We start from the raw sequence: 18,904 nt of genomic DNA on the forward strand, positions 1-18,904 counted from the left end.
TCACCGCCTTGGATGTGACTCAAGCCGTAGGGTTGGCTGTAAACCAATCAAAAGGCAGCGCCTCTCTGGCCCAGGCCAATCAGCTCTCAGATTAGAGGGTTTAACTCCTATTTAAAATGAAGACTTTGAATCTTAACGGCTGAGCTCTAAGAAGCGCTCGGCTCCCTTGGGTCGGAGGCTGGAGCCGACGGGTTCGTAGACCCTGGGACGCTCTGGGAGACGGGTGGGCGAGGGCGGCGGGCCTGGGTGGATGTTCAGCGGGCGGCGGAACGGGTGGGAAGGAAGAGGGCGGTGAGGCTACGGGGCCCGCGGGGAAGAGTGGAGGCGAGGCCTCCCTTGGTGACTCCGTCGCCACTTTGGTCCTCCTCTGTCCTCCTCAGCCTTCCTGTTCCTCTCCCCACCCGCATCTTCCCCTCTCCCCTCCTCTGCTCCCCCACCCCGTGCTTTCCCAGCTCTGTCCCCTCTCCTTCCGGGTCCTGGGGCGCCCGGTAAGATGCCGCTTGGTGTTTACTAAACACCTGCGGTGCATGGGGTTGTTGGGGGGGCATTGGGGGTGGGGGTGCTTTCTGATGGGGTTCTCGTATTCGTTGAGCACCTGGGTAAGAAAAAAAATAGGAGGGCTTTTGCTCCCCGGTAGTTTGTGTTCTAGCGGGGGTGTGGCGCCAGACGACGAACTGACCCGAGAACTTGCAAAAGAAAACAGTAGTGTGGCTTACCGGGGGCTCCGTTGGGTAGAATAGCCAGGCGGGACCCTTTTCCTGGATGGATGAGGGGTGAATAAATGAAAACTTCCTCAAAGAGGCTTTCTTTTGTCGGTGCTTCTCAAACTGCAAATCTTGGACCGCGTTTACCGGGATTTCTAAGGGTCTTGTGAAAAATGTAGACCCAGCTAATGAGTCAGAAGAGCTTGGGCGTAGAGGACTCAGGTGTCTGTAGTTTGTCAAGCTTCCCAGGTGATTCTGATGTTTCGTGGACAACCAGTGTTCTAGGCCAATGCGTACTAGACGTCTGGGGATGTTAAAATGCAGAATCTGATTTATTAGGTCTGTGTTTGGGCCTCAAAGTCTCCATTTCTAACAAATGCCCTCCAGAAGTAGGTGGAGCTACTGCCCTAAACTTTCAAGGGTTCGTCCTCTCTCCTTAACCTTTCTTGTTCTTTGAATTAAATGCTTTTCAGCCACATACTTATTCCCATTCTCCTCTGAGTCTGTGCAGACACTAGCAGGTTTGGTGAAGAAAAAGTCGAAATGCACAGTGCTGTACAGTCTTTAACAGTTTCCTGTTTAGAATAGTAGGATATGTGGTTTGAGTTGCAGGGATCTTGTGAAGGTCACTAGGTCATGTGAACCTGGCTGTGGACTGGAACCATTTGAGAAACAGTTTTCCTGGGGCTCTCTGGAATCTGTGGATCAGGATCTTACTCCATTCTCTCTTTTATTATTCATCTCCCTGAGAGGGTAAACTGTATTCAGTTGGGGCAAATATCTAGCTTTTGTGGAAGACTATTGAATAAATGTCTTTAAGTCTGTGTGATCTCATTAGTCTGCTGCCTGCGATTGTTCGGGAGAGTGAAGAAAGCATAAGAGCGTATGCGAAATTAATGTTTGCGTAACACAAGCTTATAACTTCTTTTTCCTTTCTGTCATTTCTCCTAACCCGTTTGATATAAAGACTCCTTGCTCTATAGCTGTGGTTCCATCTTCAAGGCGGAGTTATTTGCTTATTTGTGAAATAGATGTGAAAGTGTGGGGGTGGGGAACATTTTCTGATTGGATTCTAGAATTCAGAATTTCTGTAGGAAAAATACAGAGAGGTTTCTGTTTTCTTGGAGCTTATGTTCTACCTACTTGATAGGTTGCTGTGCCTGACTCACAGTATGGGCTTAGTAAGTGCTATAAACTATTTGCATTATTGATGTGCTTTCTTAATGGATTAACTCCTTTCCCAAACACTGGTGTAGGAACTGTGCAGACCTGTTCTGGGGAGGCAACATAAACAAAATGGAACTAAGCCCTCACTCTCATGGAGCTTACAAGTACAAGCAATGTTATGTAAGATGTTAAGTAAGGGCTATGAAGAAAATAAAAGCAACACGGTCAGAAAGGCAACATTTCAGCATAGACTTGACTATAATGAAAGAGCAAGCCACACTTCTATTTGAGGGAAGAGCCAAATGGGTAGAGAGAACAGGAAGGACAAAGGCCCTGTGGCAGGGGACTGCTTTGAGGAAAGAAAGAAGCCCTGTATGGCTGGTGTGCAATAGACAAGAGGAAATAAGGCAAAAATGGTGGTCAGGGTCCATACTCTATGAGACTGTAGGCTGTCTATGCAAATAGGATTTTGAATTTGCGTTGAGGGACCATGAGGGGCTTCCAAACCAAGGAACTGACCAACATAGCTGACTTAGTAGTGTTGTGAATGGACTATAATGGGGCAAGGGCGGAAGCAGAGTGACCACGGGGAGCTTGTTGCAAGGAATTGAAGGGAGAGAGCATTGGTTTGATCAGGTGGTAGTATTAAAGGTCCTGAGCAGTGATTTTTCAATGTAGAGCCGACAAAATATGCTGATGGATTAGATGTGGGGTTTGAGAGAGAACCGTTTAAAAGACAGTTGACCTGAGCAACCGGCAGGCTGGGTTTGCCAGTAATTGAGATGGAGACATCTGCAAGAACAGGGTTGGAGAGATGGGGGTAGGGAGGGAGCAGGAGTTCAGTTTGAGACATTTTAAAATTGAGGGATCTCCGATTAAAGGTGAATGTGTTTCCTAGGTGGTAGGAGTTCAGGGGAGAGCTCTGGGCTGGAGATGGAAGTCTGGAGGTCCTGAGCCTCTGAATGGTATTGAGGGCCAGGAGACTGGATGAGTTCCTCTAGGGAATGAGGATAGTTGCAAAAGAAAGTGTTTCTGGGCCCAAGCTCAGGCTGCTCCTGAGAGCAGAGGGGAAGAAAAGCCAGGAGGAGGAAGAAGTTCTTTCCTGATGTGCTGGGATTGAGGTGCTTGACAGACCTTTTTTGGGGAATACTGAGCAGGTAGGTAGGTAGGAGTCTGGTGGTCGGAGGAGAGGTTGGGGTAGAAGATGTAAATTCATATCATCTTAAAGATTGTTTAGAGCCCTGGTGCTGGATGAGGGACCCTAGGAAGGGTGTGGATGGAGAAGTGGGGTCAAAGAACTCCTTCTGGGTCACCCCAGACTTTCAGGTTGGCAAAAGAGAGGCTGATGGAGCGAAGGAGGTTGCAGTAGGGCGGCTGGTGGTGTGGGGGACCACCCTGCAGGCTCGCACACATCGGGAGTGGGGAAAGAGCCATCCTGTCAAACGCTGCTGGGGGACGCCAGTTTGGTGACGCTAGAGGTCAGTCATGAGTCAGCCCCTCTGTGGGGACAGAATCATGGGGGAGGGCTAGTGGCTGAGAGGAATGGTGGATGTGGTGAGTGTGGATGACTGTTCTAGAGCTTCAGTGTTGAAGGATGACGGGGGAGATGCTGTCCTCGCCGGAATCCGTTATGGGGAAGAGAGGACCTGCTTTTTTTTTTTTTTTTTTTTTTAAATATTTATTTATTTGACAGATCACAAGTAGGCAGAGAGTCAGGCAGAGAGATAGAGGGAAGCAGGCTCCCCACTGAGCAGAGAGCCTGATGCAGGGCTCAATCCCAAGACCCTGAGATCATGACCTGAGCCGAAGGCAGAACCTTAACCCACTGAGCCACCCAGGCACCCTGAGAGGACCTGCTTTTATTTTATTATTTTATCTTTTTAAAATATTTTATTTATTTGACTGACAGAGATCACAAGTAGGCAGAGAGGCAGCAGAGAGAGAGAGGAGGAAGCAGGCTCCCCGCTGAGCAGAGATCCCAATGTGGGGCTCGATCCCAGGACCCTGAGATCATGACCTGAGCCAAAGGCAGAGAGGTCTAACCCATTGAGCCACCCAGGTACCCCGAGGACCCGCTTTTAAAAGGCAGCAGGGTTGGAAGGAGGCTCCTCACTGATGGACGTAGTCCTTTAGAGACCAGCTGGTGGAGCAGGAGGACTCAGGGAGGGGAGGCAGTGCGGGCTAGAGGCCTCACACCTGTCCCTTATGTCACTCGAGAAAACAAGGCTCCCTTGCTAGCTTCATTTGGACAAAGAAAAAGTATGAAATTCTGTGTTGTGGAAGCTTTTTTCATCAGGAGCTATAAGCCTGATCTAGCATAACAGCACTTGGAAGCATGAGGATTTGTATAAATTGTATAAATATATTATACATTAAATAAAATTAAATTGTATAAATAAATTGTATAAATTGTATAAATAAATAAATTGTATAAATTAAAGGTGGTTCTTTTTCTTTTCAGGCATCATGGACAGATCTAAAGAGAACTGCATTGCGGGGTCTCTTAAGGTAAATTGAATAATCTGTAATCTCGATCACATTTATAAAACCCAGTGGAGATTGGTTTTATATCTGGAGTTCTTTTTACTTTTACTTTGGATTGTAACTTTAGAACTCTCTACTACATTACTGGACGTCAGTCCCTTTTCTTGGCATTCAATAATATTTTGTGGATTGTCACAGTAGCTTTTATTTTGTTCTGCTTTGTCTTCTAGCTAGCTGTTTAAGTATCTGTATCCCTCCATTGTGTGGAGGATAACACTGTACACAACAGGTGCACAATACTTGCCTGTGCTTCCTTGCTTGCCAGAAATGAAATTGCTTTGCCCTAGTTTGTTCTGGGCAGGATTTGGGGAATGGTAAGCCCAGAGGCCGTCAGGCTGCATTGTAGTGAACATCTCCTGGGTGCCCACTTTAAGCCAGATTCTGTGTCCGATGCAGGGATGATTACAATGGTGAAAAGCACATGGTCTTTCATACTGAGGAACTTAGCCCTTTTGGGGAGTTATGTGAGCCAGTACACGCCTTCCTAAAATATGTGTAAATGAAGTGACCTGAGTAGTTCTGCCAAGGTGTGCTCAGCACACATTGGGCTATGTTGGAACCCAGGAAGGCTTCACCTAGGAAAGACCCCTGGGCTCTTCAAATTTAGTGAGTATTTGTGGAGCAGCTGAATGAATGAGTCTTTATATAAACTTCCTTTAATGTAAACAATCCCCAGGTTTTATTCCTTCTAGGAAGTCAGCATAAAAACACAAATCTTGGGGCACCTGGGTGGCTCAGTGGGTTAAAGCCTCTGCCTTCGGCTCAGGTCATGGTCCTAGTGTCCTGGGATCGAGCCCCACATCGGGCTCTGTGCTCTGCAGGGAGCCTGCTTCCACCTCTCTCTATCTGTCTGCTTCTCTGCCTACTTGTGATCTCTGTCAAATAAATAAATAAAATCTTTAAAAAAAAAAACAACACACAAATCTTGGGGCACCTGGGTGGCTCAGTGGGTTAAGCCGCTGCCTTCGGCTCAGGTCATGATCTCAGGGTCCTGGGATCGAGCCCTGCATCGGGCTCTCTGCTCAGCAGGGAGCCTCCTTCCTCCTCTCTCTCTGCCTGCCTCTCTGCCTGCTTGTGATCTCTGTCTGTCAAATAAATAAATAAAATCTTTAAAAAAAAAACAAACCCACAAATCTTCTTGATTTGTGTGTTGGGGGGGTGGTTTCTTGTTTTTAGAAGTTTTTCTCTTCTTTAATTTTTTGGGTTTTTTTTTGTGTGTGTGTGCACGTGTTTGTGTGTGGTGTTTTGTTTTTTTTGTTGTTGGTGGTGGTGGTTTTCTTTTTTTGAGTGAGCATGCATGAGCAGGGTGTGGGAGGTGGTGGGAGAAGAGGGAGAGAGAATCTTAAGCAGGTTCCACACTCAGTGCTGAGCCCGACCTGGGGCTCGATATCTGGACCTCCTGAGATTACTGGAGCCGGACCAAGAGTTGGATGTCCAACCTACTGAACGACCCACATGCCCCTATTTTTCACTTTTTGAGGAACCTCCATACTGTTTTCCACAGTGGCTGCCCCAGTTTATATTCCCACCAACAGTGCACGAATGTTCCTTTTTCGCCACATCTTTGCCAACACTTGTTTCTTGTGTTTTTGATTTTAGCCGTTCTGACAGGTAGAAGTTTTCATTTTCAAATAAATGGATACTTAACCATTTTTTTTTTTTTTAAACTGGCTGGAAGTCTAAAATAACCAATCAGAAAAAGGCTAACTTGAGTCCTTGTATTTGATTCTCAATTCCTATGATAAAGCTCATTTTATTTTTTATTTTTTTAAAGATTTTATATAGATCTATATGAGAGCCTGTGAGTGAGCACATGTACACCAGCAGGGGGAGGGGCAGAGGGAAAGGGAGCAGCAGTCTCCCCACTGAGCAGGGACACCCGGCCGCCCCCCCCCCCCCCCGCCCCGCCCCGCCACCCCATGCTGGCTGATCCCAGGACTCTGGGATCATGACCTGAGCCACCCAGGTGCCCCTGATAAAGATCATTAAAAAAAACTGCTCTGTGTGAAATGTTTGTCACTGCCTGAATGTCTGCTGTGTTGTGGAGGTTGCTAATTTCAGGAGTAATTGACTTTTTACTTGGAAGTTGGAAACCAACTCTTATGAGGCACTCTGAGGCTTCCCTTGCCAGCATTGTTCCCCCGTTTGTGAGGAAATTTCCTCCATTGAAGTTTAGTTTGATTAGTTCAAGGTCTTAGAATTAACTGTATTTTAAGCTTGTGATCCCCTACTTACAGGCATGTAAGTAGTATATTTTGGCATAACTTTTCGAAGAACCTGTTTATTTCTTCTTTGCCATAGCTCTTTCGGCTCAGACCTATTTTGTAAGTACTTGGACAATGAAACATTAGTAAATAATAGTAGTTAAGTATTTTGTGTAAAATCAGGTAAATGCAAAAATTCAGACTTTTATTTCTTTAAGGATTTTATTTATTTGACAGAGAGAGAGCGTACAAGTAGTGGGGGCGCAGCAGGCAGAGGGAGAAGCAGGCTCCTTGCTGAGTGGGGAGCCCGAAGTGGGGCTTGAACCCAGGACCCTGAGATCATAACCTGAGCTGAAGGCAGATGCTTAACCACCCAGGCGCCTTTTAGACTGTCTTCTGAAACCTAACCACTGATGAATATTTTGACATATTTCTTTGTCTTTTTTTCTAAATGTCTGTATGGTATTGCCAAAGAAATTTATGGAATTGGGATTTTGGGTATAAAGTTTCTGTGTTGTAGCTTTTTGGTAAGTAATAATTTCTGAGTCGTTGAGAATTCCTGAAAAGTGTTTGATGTCTCCCTCTTCAGATGGAAGTTGAGTAAATGAACAGTTATTTATAGGAGCATGGTTTTGGGTGGGGGGGTGTTGGGGTGGGTGGGCAGCACCCTTAATACTCCTTTCAGCTGTATATTAACCAAATCCTCTGGGAGTGCTGATGCAAATAGCTTTCCCCTTCCATGGATTATCAATGACCTTCAATATTTTGTTATACTAGAAAACAGACTTTGCGAAATTGTCAAAATACTCAGCTTTTGTTCATGAAGACATGAAATTTTCCCTTCCCAACCTAGACCACGATTGCACTCAGTGATGGTCCAAAACGTGTTCCGGTGACTCAGCAAATTCCTCCTCCAAATCCGTTATCTGCAAATACTGGCCAGGCCCAGCGCATCTTGTGTCCTTCAAACTCCTCCCAGCGGATTCCTCCACAAGCACAAAAGCTCGTCTCCAGCCATAAACCGGTTCAGAATCTGAAGCAGAAGCAATTGCAGGCAACCAGTGTCTCTCGTCCTGTCTCTAGGCCACTGAATAATACCCAAAAGAAGGAGCAGCCATCATCATCAGCCCCTGGTAAATCCGCTTTCGAGACTTCTATTGGATAGTTACTATTTGTCTTAGTTGCTTAAATAAAGGGGGTACGGGTGGATAGACATGCATTTATGGTCTGGAGCCCTCCCATTTACTTCATCTTTGTTGCGGATGGGGGGGAATCTGATGTCAGGTTGGAGAGCAGTGTCTCCTGTGGGCCAGCCCCACACCCAGGATGGAGAGCGGCTTCCTACCCTCCTGTGTGCTTGAGGAACTGAAGAGTTCCGAGGTTGGGCATGTGGAGGGCAGTCAGGGAAGTGGATGGACTTGGATGGACTGAGGCCAGCCGGGTAAGGTCACAGTAGGCTCTCTGGCTATGTCGCGGAGTGGGGCTTCATCCCCTCTGAATGGGGAAATTGCTGAAAGGTTTTTGAGCAGAGGAGGGGCTGGCCTTTTAGAAAGAGGCTTCCTCTGGATGCCTGGAATGACGTGGAAGCGCTGCACTGCAGGGTGGCTGACAGCAGGCGGGCTGGTGGGGGTTTGGTCAAAGCCTGCAGCGGCCTCAGCTGGGTGCAGCAGGGAGGATAGTCAGGGATCATTTAGCAGCTTTGTAGATGGGACTGTGTTTTGGGTCTGCGTTATACTGTTCTCACGTGGACTTCCGGCTAGCATGCTCCTTGAGGGGTAGACTTTGGACGCTGGGCACTCAGTGGCTGAGTTTTTTAAAGTGCAGCTGGACACTAGGTGAAGAATGTCCAAAGCATTAAAGGCTTAGCAGGAAATTTCAGGCTGCATGGCTTTTTTTGTTTATTTATTTATTTATTTGACAGAGAGGTCACAAGTAGGCAGAGAGGCAGGCAGAGAGAGAGTGGGAAGCAGGCTCCCCTCCGAGCAGAGAGCCGGATGCAGGGCTTGATCCCAGGACCCTGAGATCATGACCCAAGCCGAAGGCAGAGGCTTAACCCGCTGAGCCACCCAGGCGCCCCCGAATCTGCATAGTCTTAAATCTTGAAATTATCAGAGGGCCTAGCTGTATATGTATCTGCTCATCTTTACTCTAGAAATCTATAAAAACTTCACCTGGTATGAGTCAGGTTATGGTATGATTATCTTTTTTCTATAAAGAAAACTAAAAATAGCTCAGATTGACCATTCTGGACATACCATTAATATTTTGGTGACCATTCTTCATTTCTGTTCATGGGGTTTTAATTACTTACAGTTATTCTAAAATAATTGTAGTTATTCTAAAAATGGATTTTTATTCTATATAGGAAGTAATTCTGAAAAGGAACTGGCAACAAAACAGAAAAGTGAAGAATCGAAAAAGTAAGCTTTATCTTATTTACAAAGTCCTGTGCTATCATTTTAGTAGAATACACCATTGCAAGTTTAATTATGGGAACATGTTAAAAAATAAAAAGGTCTGTATATTTTCACTCAGAAAATAAAAATGTTTCCAAATTCTAAACTTGCAAAAAAAAAAAAAAAAGGAATTTTAATGATGTTTACTAGAGACTCAAGCTTTTCTTATTGCTTTCCAAATTTAGAAAAGAACCTGTATGAATTTGTTACAGAAATGTGTAAAATAAGTTTCTCTCTACCCTCAGAAGTAACCACTACAGATAGTTTAGGTATGTTTTTTTATTTCTATTCTTATACAAAAGAGCAAGTTTGTTAAACAAAAGGCAGTCATGTTGCAAAACTATGACACATGTGTATGTGACTCTGAATAATTGTGACAGTATCAATTGAATTATTCTTTATAATATCTTCCCCGGATATTTTACAAAAGTCTGCTCTCAATTTCTGAGCTGTCTAGACTCTAGAATGTAGAATGTAATTTCTAGAATGGAGGAGGAGGAGGAGCCAAGAATGAACCCACAGGCTTTTGTGCTTTAGCTGCCCATGGTAGCAGCTTTCTGACAATCTAAATCCAGGGGTTCTCACCTCACCGCCCTGTAGGATCCAACCCTCTTGATTCATCCACCCCAGATTCTCTACCCCAGAGAGCTTAGCTTCTCTGGAATAGAGGAGGAGGCTGTGTTTAGTCTTCCAGAGACCCACAGAGAGATCTGAAGACTTCCTCCAGTTATTTACCAAACCTTTCCTGTGATCTTCGGTGCTGGTGGTAATGGGTTTGTAATTCAGAGTGTAGTAGTGCCTTGGGACACTTTGCATTAGTGCTTTAGCTCTAAAAGTCCAGATTGTTCCTTGTCACAGACTCATACAATCATTGGCAGGTGAGGGAGTGGGGGGTTTAAAGTCGGTGGAGACTCACATAGAGTGGTTATTGGCTTGGTTCTTGCCAAGGTACATATTGAGTATGACTTCAAATATAAAATTATTGATAGGTACATCTATAACTCCTTAATAAATTGTTAGAAAAGATTTGTTTTCTTCACACTTTAAAATGTTCACATTTCTTCCTAGAAGGCAATGGGCTTTGGAAGATTTTGAAATTGGTCGTCCCCTGGGTAAAGGAAAGTTTGGTAATGTTTACTTGGCGAGAGAAAAACAAAGCAAGTTTATCCTGGCTCTTAAAGTATTATTTAAGGCTCAACTGGAGAAAGCAGGGGTTGAGCATCAGCTGAGAAGAGAAGTAGAAATACAGTCCCACCTCAGGTGAGTTTCCAGATTGATGTTCCAAAGCGTGTGGTGCAGAACTTAGTTACTGAGAGTTAGTGATGGCAGCCTGCTCCGTAGGACTGCAGAGCGTGATTTAATTCGTCACTTTTTAAGAATTTATCTAGACAAGTGCTGTGGTCCTTAAAAATCCCTCGGACGTTTATGCTTTGTTAATGAATTATGTACATAGGTAGCCAAGTTTGCGTGCGTGCGTGTGCGTGCGTGCGTGCGTGCGCGCACATGCGTAGTGAAGGGGTGACGCTCAGTACTTCTGAGCTCTAAGCGGAGGTTGCAGACTGGCAGCCTCTGCAGGCTGACTTTGGCCCGTGGGTCTTTTTCTTCTCTCTCTCTCTTTTTTTTTTTTTTGCTTTCACCATTTTTTGCAGACTTGAATCAGTCGTTAATACTGACAAATCTGCCCGCATCATGCCTGTATCTTTCTCTGGCAACTGCTGGCGGGAGCTGAAGGCTGCGGTCCTGGGCCGTGTTCTTAGCTGCCCAAGTCCTCAGCTGCACATGGCTTTGAAGTTGTGTCTTCTAGTGTTTGGGGATCAAAATGCTGTGGGAATACCATGTCTCTCTTTCTCTAATGTGCAAAGAATTAACATTTAGCTGAATTTCCCCCCAAAGAATAAAGATGGCCTGAAGGAAGGAAATCGTCCTAACTAAACCCAAGGTCCATTAATACCTTGTAATGTTTGTCACTGACTCCAGACGTATTTGTTTTTTTCCCCGATTCTCAAATCAGGTGGGGGGGGGGGTGTCGGGGGAGGAATCTGTGTTCAGGCCCAATTTTCATTAGTTTTACATGAGGGGGTTGGTTAGTAGTTAGGACAGATTTTTGGATCTTTTCCAGAACCAGGCGTTAGAGCATTCATCCTTTGTTGCAGGCATCCAAACATCCTCAGACTGTATGGCTATTTCCATGATGCCACCAGAGTTTACCTAATTCTAGAATATGCACCTCTCGGAGCTGTCTACAGAGAACTTCAGAAACTGTCGAAGTTTGATGAGCAGAGAACTGCTACTGTAAGTTTTCATTTATTGTCCCGACTAATTCTGTTTCCTCTGTTCCTGTGCTACGTAACAGTGTGTCCAGTGGCTTAAGAGAGCCTAATGGGATCAGGTGTTTGAAGGAATGAGAGTATCGTAGTTGTACCCTAAGTATGGGTAAACTCGGGTACCAGGTGAAATACTGGGGCTGGTTTATCTCTACAGCTGTTTTTTGTGGAAACGTATATATGAATAGTTGCCCTCTTTTTAAAAAAATAACTTATTTTAGAATAGTTTTGGATTTCAAGAATGTGGAGATAGTGCAGACTTCTTTTCTCCTGTTCATCGTCCATTAGTGCGGTCCCTACTAGAAACCTGGCTTGTGGCTGGGGCTCTTGGCTTTGGTCACCTGGCTGAGGTGTCACACTCGTTAGATTTCTCTGCTGGGAAGTTACTCTGTCTTTCCATGCTGTGCCGTGCTCTGTCCCGCCGACACTGAAGAAGGAACGTGGCTTGTGTCCACCCCCACCTCTGTCTGCCTACATCATTTAGGATTCTTCTGCATTAGATTGGTCTGTTCTCATTTACTCGGTCATTTATGTGCACTCATGGCTATTTTAAACTTTGAGTTATAATCTCATACTCTTTTATTTTGCTGGTCAAATTGTTCGAGCTTTGGCTTTTGGGATCCCTTTCACATGGTCCCTGTTCTAGTTTTTTTTTGTCCTACCCCCAACATTGTTCCTTTTATCGAAAAATGTTATTAGAAACCAAGATCTGGGAGCTAGATATGCTCATTGCTACTGGAGTGTCCTTATATCTAGGCCCTCGGCAGACAGAACAGGGACATATATGTGTATATTAATCTGTGTATATTCACGTATCTGTATTTTTATCCATTTGTATCTACATTAAGCAAAACATGAGTCCAGTGCTACGTGGCTCATTCTACCCTCTTCCCCTTATTTATCTGTAGCTTCCCATTCCAACCTTGAAAAATCTAGATCCTACCAGCCACCAACCATTTAATTATTCAGTTCCTGTGTATATGGGTGGTGGTAGCAGAATGATGAACCAGTTAGCACGGGGCGGGGGGGTGGACAACTGTATGCATTGAAGGGTCACCTGTGTCCTTCAGTGGGCATAGGGCGCGGTCACGGGAGCTCACTTGTTATTGCCGAATAACTCTGCAGCACGGAGTAGTTTGGTTCACGTTGAAGGTTATCTTGGTTACTTCCGGTCACTAGTGATCGTGAATAAAGCTGCACTGAGCATCTGCATGCGTGTTTTTGTGGGACGTAAGTTTTCAACAGATTGGAAAACTGGCTTATGAGTAAGATCACGTCTAGCTTTGTAAAAAACAAACAAACAAACAAAACTGTTAAACTGAAGACCATCTTTGCGTCCCCCCATGCATGTGTTCCTGTTCCTCCTCTACTAGTGACCGGTGTCATCAGCGTTTTGGATCGCGGTCATGCTCATCGCTGCGCTCGGTACCTCGTTTTAATTTGCAGTTCTCTGGTGACAGAAGATGAGCATCTTTTCATGTGCTTATGTGCCGTGTGTAGATCATCTTTGAGGCCCCTGTCAGATTTTTTGCCCATTTTCAATTGGGTTTTCGGTCATCTTGAGTTTTAAGAGTTCTTGTATATTTTGGAGACAAGTCCTTTATCACATGTGTTATGTAAAGCTTCTCTCCCTGCCTATGGCTTGTTTTTTCATTCTCTTACCTGGATCTAATCTTAAAGTCCAACATAAGCAGGTTTTTGGGATTTAATTTTTTCCCCTATGGATTGCACTACTTTATTTGAGTGAAATTACTTGTTTGAAGAAATAGAGGGTCTGGGCGGTTCTTTGTTGAAATGACAGCTGATGGTTCTGGGTAGTACGCGCACTCAGTTGCTTTTCGGCATTGGTTTAAATGGCATTACTTTGAGGTGGTTATACTTCTGAAATCATAGCCTTATTGGTGAATGACCCTTTGGTCTTGTCTCAGCAATAAGACATTTTAAACTTAAGGGACGTCTGGGTGGCTCAGTTGGTTAAGCGTCTGCCTTCGGCTCAGGTCATGATCCCAGGGTCCTTGCTCAGCGGGGAGCCTGCTTCTCCCTCTGCCTGCTGTGCCCCCTGCTAGTGCTCTTTCTCTCCCTCTCTGACAGATGAATAAAATCTTAAGAAAGCATTTTAAACTTAAGCATTTGCTTTTTAGCTAAGTAGAAATAGATTCATTTTACTTTTCAAATATTAACTAACCTAATTACTTATTTAATCGGCAGTTAATACTTACACTACTACTACATTTTGTTTAATCCAGATGGAGTTTATGTTGATATAAGCACATAGTTATTGGAAAGGAAAGCTTGGTTCGTTCGTTCGTTCTTTCTTTCTTAAGATTATTTATTTGACAGAGAGACCTTGAGAGAGGGAACACAAGAAGGGAGAGTGGGAGAGGCTGAAGCAAGCTCCCTGCTTAGCTCGATCCCAGAACCCTAAGATCGTGACCTGAGCTGAAGGCAGACACTTAATGACTGAGCCACCCAGGTGCCCAGCTTGGTTCTTTCTAGATTCCCTAGTAGTTAGAATGAATATTTATTTATATACTCCTGTTTCCCTTTTCTGATTAATTCACATAGAACTAACTGTAGAGAAATATTAGGGACTTTTACACATATTCACAGTCTGATAAGGAAGGTGCTGGAGAGCTCTAACACTAGCTTTTTTTTTTTAAAGATTTTATTTACTTATTTGAGAGAGAGCATAAAAGTAAGAGACCACAAGCAGGGGGAGTGGCAGAGGGAGAAGCAGAACCAGGCTCCCCTCTTAGCAGGGATACCAATGTGGGACTCCATCCCAGGACCCCAAGATGACAACCCGAGCTGAAGGCCGATGCTTAACCAACTGAGCCACCCAGTCTGCCCCTGATCTTGGTTTTAAAATGGGAATTGACTACTTGCAAGTTTAAAAAAAAATTTTTTTAATTGTTTACATGTCTGACTCCCTGATTTGTGCCAGTTTCTCAGTATTATCATAATTCATTGCTATTAGGCCATAAATCGCCATGTGGTGATGAGTTCTAGCTAATCAGTTTTTCCCTCTTCCTTCAGTATCCTGTCTGCTGTATTAGCAAATAAATAACTTAGTATAGGATAACTAGTGTTTTATGCTAAACACTAATTTGGTTCAAAAAAAATTTTTTTAAGAGTCATCAATTGTTGGGGCGCCTGGGTGGCTCAGTGGGTTAAGCCTCTGCCTTCAGCTCAGGTCATGATCCCAGCGTCCTGGGATCGAGCCCCACGTCGGGCTCTCTGCTTAGCGGGGAGCCTGCTTCTTCCTCTCTCTCTGCCTGCCTCTCTGACTACTTGTGATCTTGGTCTGTCAAATAAATAAATAAAAATCTTTAAAAAATTAAAAAAAGAGTCCTCAATTGTTTCTAGCTTTTGCTTCAAAATTTACAAAACCTGTTAAATCTATGTTGGGCTTCCTTTCAGAAGAGATGTCTAAAATTGTGTTACATAAAATATAAGATACAGACTTTCCATACTTTTTTATTTTTAAAATAGTATATCACAGAGTTGGCAGATGCCCTGTCTTACTGTCACTCAAAAAGAGTCATTCATAGAGACATTAAGCCAGAGAACCTACTCCTTGGATCGGCTGGAGAGCTTAAGATCGCAGACTTCGGGTGGTCGGTACACGCCCCATCCTCCAGGTACGTACCTTTACAGGTGGAACGAACTTACTTTAGCAAAAGCCCTGGGGACTTTCAGGAACTAAATAGAAAAACACTTGAGCATAGATGTGTGCATTCGGGGCAGGTAACTGACGGCACACACTTTGGAGTAACTTGGGCCCGATAGAAGTGTCTTTGAGAATTCTGCAACTATTTTGAGGCTATTTAATGTGTCCTCGGCCTGGGTTAAAGATGCTGGATGTCTTTAGAGGCTAATGAAGGGGGCCTATGTGATGAATACATGACCACGGAAGTGCAGGATGTGTGTAGGGGGTGATGACTGCAGCGGTGGGAAGGGGAGACTCTGCTGATTCCTGGACAGACCAGTTCCGGGGCAGCACACACACACACAGCTAGAACTGGGAGCACAGTTCTCTGGGGGAATTTCCAAAACCAAATTGGTTTGGATAGAACTTTCAGGGTGGTGGTGAGGATTCTCTGTGGTCTGCCTTTGTCAACAGCAGAGTCCTTCCGTGTCGCCTCTTAACAGAGTGAGAAATCTAACGAAACAATTTAAATCTTTGCAAACAAGAGCTAAAACACTGTTTTAATATAATTTGGGTTTGATTAAGCTTTTGAGGCCTCGTGAGGTAGAACATTAAAAACCTACACCTACTGATAAGTTGCATGCACGTAGATGCTCACCTCGCCCCACCTCCCCCGACGGGAGCACCCGTAAGAGCTCCCAGGTGTGGTGGTGCTTGAGACCCTCTGACTCGAGCCATTTCTGCCATCTCCGTGGTGCTGCGGGGATAGAGGTCTGGAGACATAGAGCCTTCATCCCAGGCCGCGGGTCACCACTGAGCTCAGTGCACTCGTGTGCTCTTGGGGTGCCAGCGTGGTGACCAGCCTCGGCATGACCCCCTAGAAGAGGCAACGGCAAAGAATAACTGTTAGAAAACAATGAAACCTACATGGTGTTTGCTCCTAGTTCAATGTGTGCCACCCTCAGCTTACTTCCAGGCTTCGTTGTTAAAAATCAAACATACGGAAATGCCGAGCTGGTGGTTGGCTGCTCACTGTCCATCCGGCGCCTGCATTCAGCAGGTGGCCACATTTCGCCATACGTATGGCCGCACAGCACACTTGCTGTATTTGGCGGGGTCTGTTTTTCTGGTGAACCTTCAAAAATAAGTTGCACACCTCATGCTTCCTTCTCTGAGCACTTGAGTATGTATCTCCTAGAAATAAAGACGTTGTCCTCCTAACCACAACCATTGTGACTCCCAAGAAAATTAACTGCCTTGTTAGTATCTGTTTAGCCCATGATCCAATTTCCCTTGTTGGCGGCAAAATTTTAGAGCTGTTCTTTTAAGTCGGCACCAGCCAAGGTCCATCCGGGTGTTGTATTTGATTGTGTTTCTTTGGTCTAAGTTTGCACCAGTTGTCCCACAATTTAAAATGGACTTTTCTCACCTAAAATGGTGTTACTTGGTCCTTCATCCTCTGTAATTGCTGAGAATTGGAAGTCGGTAAAAAGGCCTACATAGTATTTTTGGCAAGAATTCCTCATAGGTCACCCCCAAATTGAAGTGTCTCTTTGGTAGAGGCAGCATGTATCCGAGGCCAAAGCTCGAGCTTCCTCAGTGGCACAGTTTGTAGTTTCTCGTCACTCACGCCCCCTGGCTGTTGAGCTGCTTAGCCTGTCTGTAATGTAAAAACAAATCTGGAACTCTAAACTGTATTCACAGAGAATTTTGATGGCTGCTGTATGTAGTAGGGATTCTTGAAGTTTCTCATTTTTTAGATCATTTAAGAAGGTTCTGGAGTTGGACACCTTTGGGGTGTGACTTGGTTGCTAGCTGTGTGATGTTGCACATCTCTCCATCTGTTTTCTATCTAAAATGGGGGATTTATTTTTTTAAAGACTCGTTTATTTTAGAGCATGTGCACACGTGCGAGCCAGCGGGGCGGGGAGGAGCAGAGGGAGAGGGAGAGAAAGAATCTCAAGCAAACTCCCACTAAGCGTGGAGCCCGATGTGAGGCTTGATCTCACGACCCTGAGATCGTGATCTGAGTCGTCGCAGTCGAGAGTTGGACACTCAACTGACCGAGCCACCCAGGCGCCCCTCAAACCGGGGATTTAAATTACTTGCCTCGTAGCGCAGGATGTGGCCTAGGAGGAGCGCGCACTCAATGTTAGTGTCACTGTGAATGGCGTTTAGCCACTCTTATGCTGATACGAACAAGAGCACACCACGCTGAGCCTGCCTCTGTTTTTAGGAGAACCACCCTCTGTGGCACCCTGGATTACTTGCCCCCAGAGATGATTGAAGGCCGAATGCATGATGAGAAGGTAGATCTCTGGAGCCTTGGGGTTCTTTGCTATGAATTTCTCGTTGGGAAGCCACCTTTTGAGGCAAGCACGTACCAAGAGACCTACAAAAGAATATCACGGGTAAGACCTAATGGGAAATGATTCGTTGCTTGTGGTAGAATTCTTATCAGCCTTAACTGTGCCTGTGAGCCGGCTAGCCGCACTGTTCTGAGCCGCGTTTTGTGACTGTCAACTTGTTGTACTCCAGGTTGAATTCACATTCCCTGACTTTGTGCCGGAAGGAGCCAGGGACCTCATTTCAAGACTGTTGAAACATAATCCCAGCCAAAGGCCGACTCTCAAAGAAGTACTAGAACACCCCTGGATCATAGCGAATTCATCAAAACCATCAAGTAGCCAAAAAAGCAAAGAATCAACTAGCAAACAATCTTAAGAATGGTGCACGGGGAGGACTCTGAGAGGCAGGGCTGCCATCTGGTGTCACAACAGGCCTCCCCCGTGCCCGAGGGCACTTCCGACAAAGGCCTGCTGAGCAGGCGCTGCCTCAGTCTCCCCACCCAAGAGTGCACTCCAGCGAACACTGCTTTGGAGTGAAAGGAGCCACAGGAATGGACAGTGTCACTAGTTTCACAACCCGGAAGCGAGGTTCACCTGGAGCCTCCCCACAGCCTGGCTGGAGCGAGGCCTCCCTGTGGAGGGGGGACCGGCTCGGGGTCTGACTGCGGGGAGAGGGGCCACATCACCGTGACTCCGTCAGTGACACAGGCGTGCAATAACCTTCTGAGCCCTTCGTGTGTGTGTAACTTATTGGGTGGCCAAGCCTGGGAAAGCCGTCAGGATGAACATGTGATTCTTTCTTTTAATGTTAAAATAAAGATTTTTTGTCGACTTCTATCTTCATTTCCATGGCATCCCTTGAGGACCGCGCTCTGTTCCAACACGTCTGCCAGACAAGAGCACTGAAGCCTGGTTAGCGAGTTCTCGTCGCCCCCGAGACTTTGTGATACAGAAGCGTGCGCTCTGCCCTCATCTTGGGGCTGGCTAGAGAAGACCTGTCTCAGCTGTTTCTAAATGTTAAAGGGCTTATTTCATGGTTTTGAGGTTTTAATTTTTGTAAAGCACATTAAGTCACCTATAAAATGATTACACTTCATGTTCTCCTGTGTCTAACTTTGAAATGATAATGCATTTTGCAGCTCATTCTACCCTTTGAGAAATGCCAGGCGGAGCGTGGGCCCACTGGGAGGGTGGGAAGGCCCCCTCTGTGGTGCTGCCAGGGCTGCAGTTCTGGAGCTGGTCTGGCCTGTGAGCATATCCCCTCTGACAACTGGGGACATGACTTAGTAGGGTAGCCACCAACCAGAGGCGGGGAAGAGGGAAAGGTCAGGGAGCCCACGAATTATGATGGGTAATCATAATTTACCAGTGACACCAGCCAGAGGGAGTGGCATCTGAGCCAGACTTGAGGGACAGGGAGGATTGAAAGGGTGGAGGCAGGGACGGCAAGAGGTCCCCGTAGCCCAGGGTGGGAGCAGTAGGAAACATGGCAGCACAGGGCTGTGTGA

General features: G+C 45.5%; 1 protein-coding gene across 2 annotated transcripts; it reads left to right on the forward strand.

The window, feature by feature from the left end:
* The first annotated feature begins 83 nt into the window (after positions 1-83).
* On the forward strand, positions 84-18,231 carry LOC111141445 (aurora kinase A). 2 transcript variants are annotated; one of them, XM_022494008.1, is made up of 9 exons: positions 84-191; positions 4,333-4,379; positions 7,473-7,752; positions 8,985-9,039; positions 10,144-10,335; positions 11,229-11,367; positions 14,892-15,040; positions 17,285-17,459; positions 17,587-18,231. In XM_022494008.1, exons 2-9 carry the CDS (start codon positions 4,338-4,340, stop codon positions 17,770-17,772), a joined length of 1,218 nt encoding a protein of 405 aa, XP_022349716.1. In that variant the 5' UTR covers positions 84-191; positions 4,333-4,337; the 3' UTR covers positions 17,773-18,231. The 2 variants fall into 2 exon arrangements, with proteins under 2 accessions (XP_022349716.1, XP_022349717.1); XM_022494009.1 differs by having other exon boundaries at positions 10,147-10,335.
* The last annotated feature ends 673 nt before the right edge of the window (positions 18,232-18,904 follow it).

The sequence above is a fragment of the Enhydra lutris genome, unplaced genomic scaffold (genome assembly GCF_002288905.1).
Source record: "Enhydra lutris kenyoni isolate GAN:26980312 unplaced genomic scaffold, ASM228890v2 scaffoldscaffold6, whole genome shotgun sequence".
Taxonomy (NCBI): Eukaryota; Metazoa; Chordata; class Mammalia; order Carnivora; family Mustelidae; genus Enhydra; species Enhydra lutris.

What these genes read in the sequence shown, in the direction of transcription:
- LOC111141445 (XM_022494008.1), top strand. Translation starts at nt 4,338, where the DNA reads ATGGACAGATCTAAAGAGAACTGCATTGCGGGGTCTCTTAAG. An exon ending in GCCATCATCATCAGCCCCTG is followed by an intron (nt 7,753 to 8,984) that starts GTAAATCCGCTT and finishes TATTCTATATAG; the next exon opens with GAAGTAATTCTGAAAAGGAA. An exon ending in GAAATACAGTCCCACCTCAG is followed by an intron (nt 10,336 to 11,228) that starts GTGAGTTTCCAG and finishes CCTTTGTTGCAG; the next exon opens with GCATCCAAACATCCTCAGAC.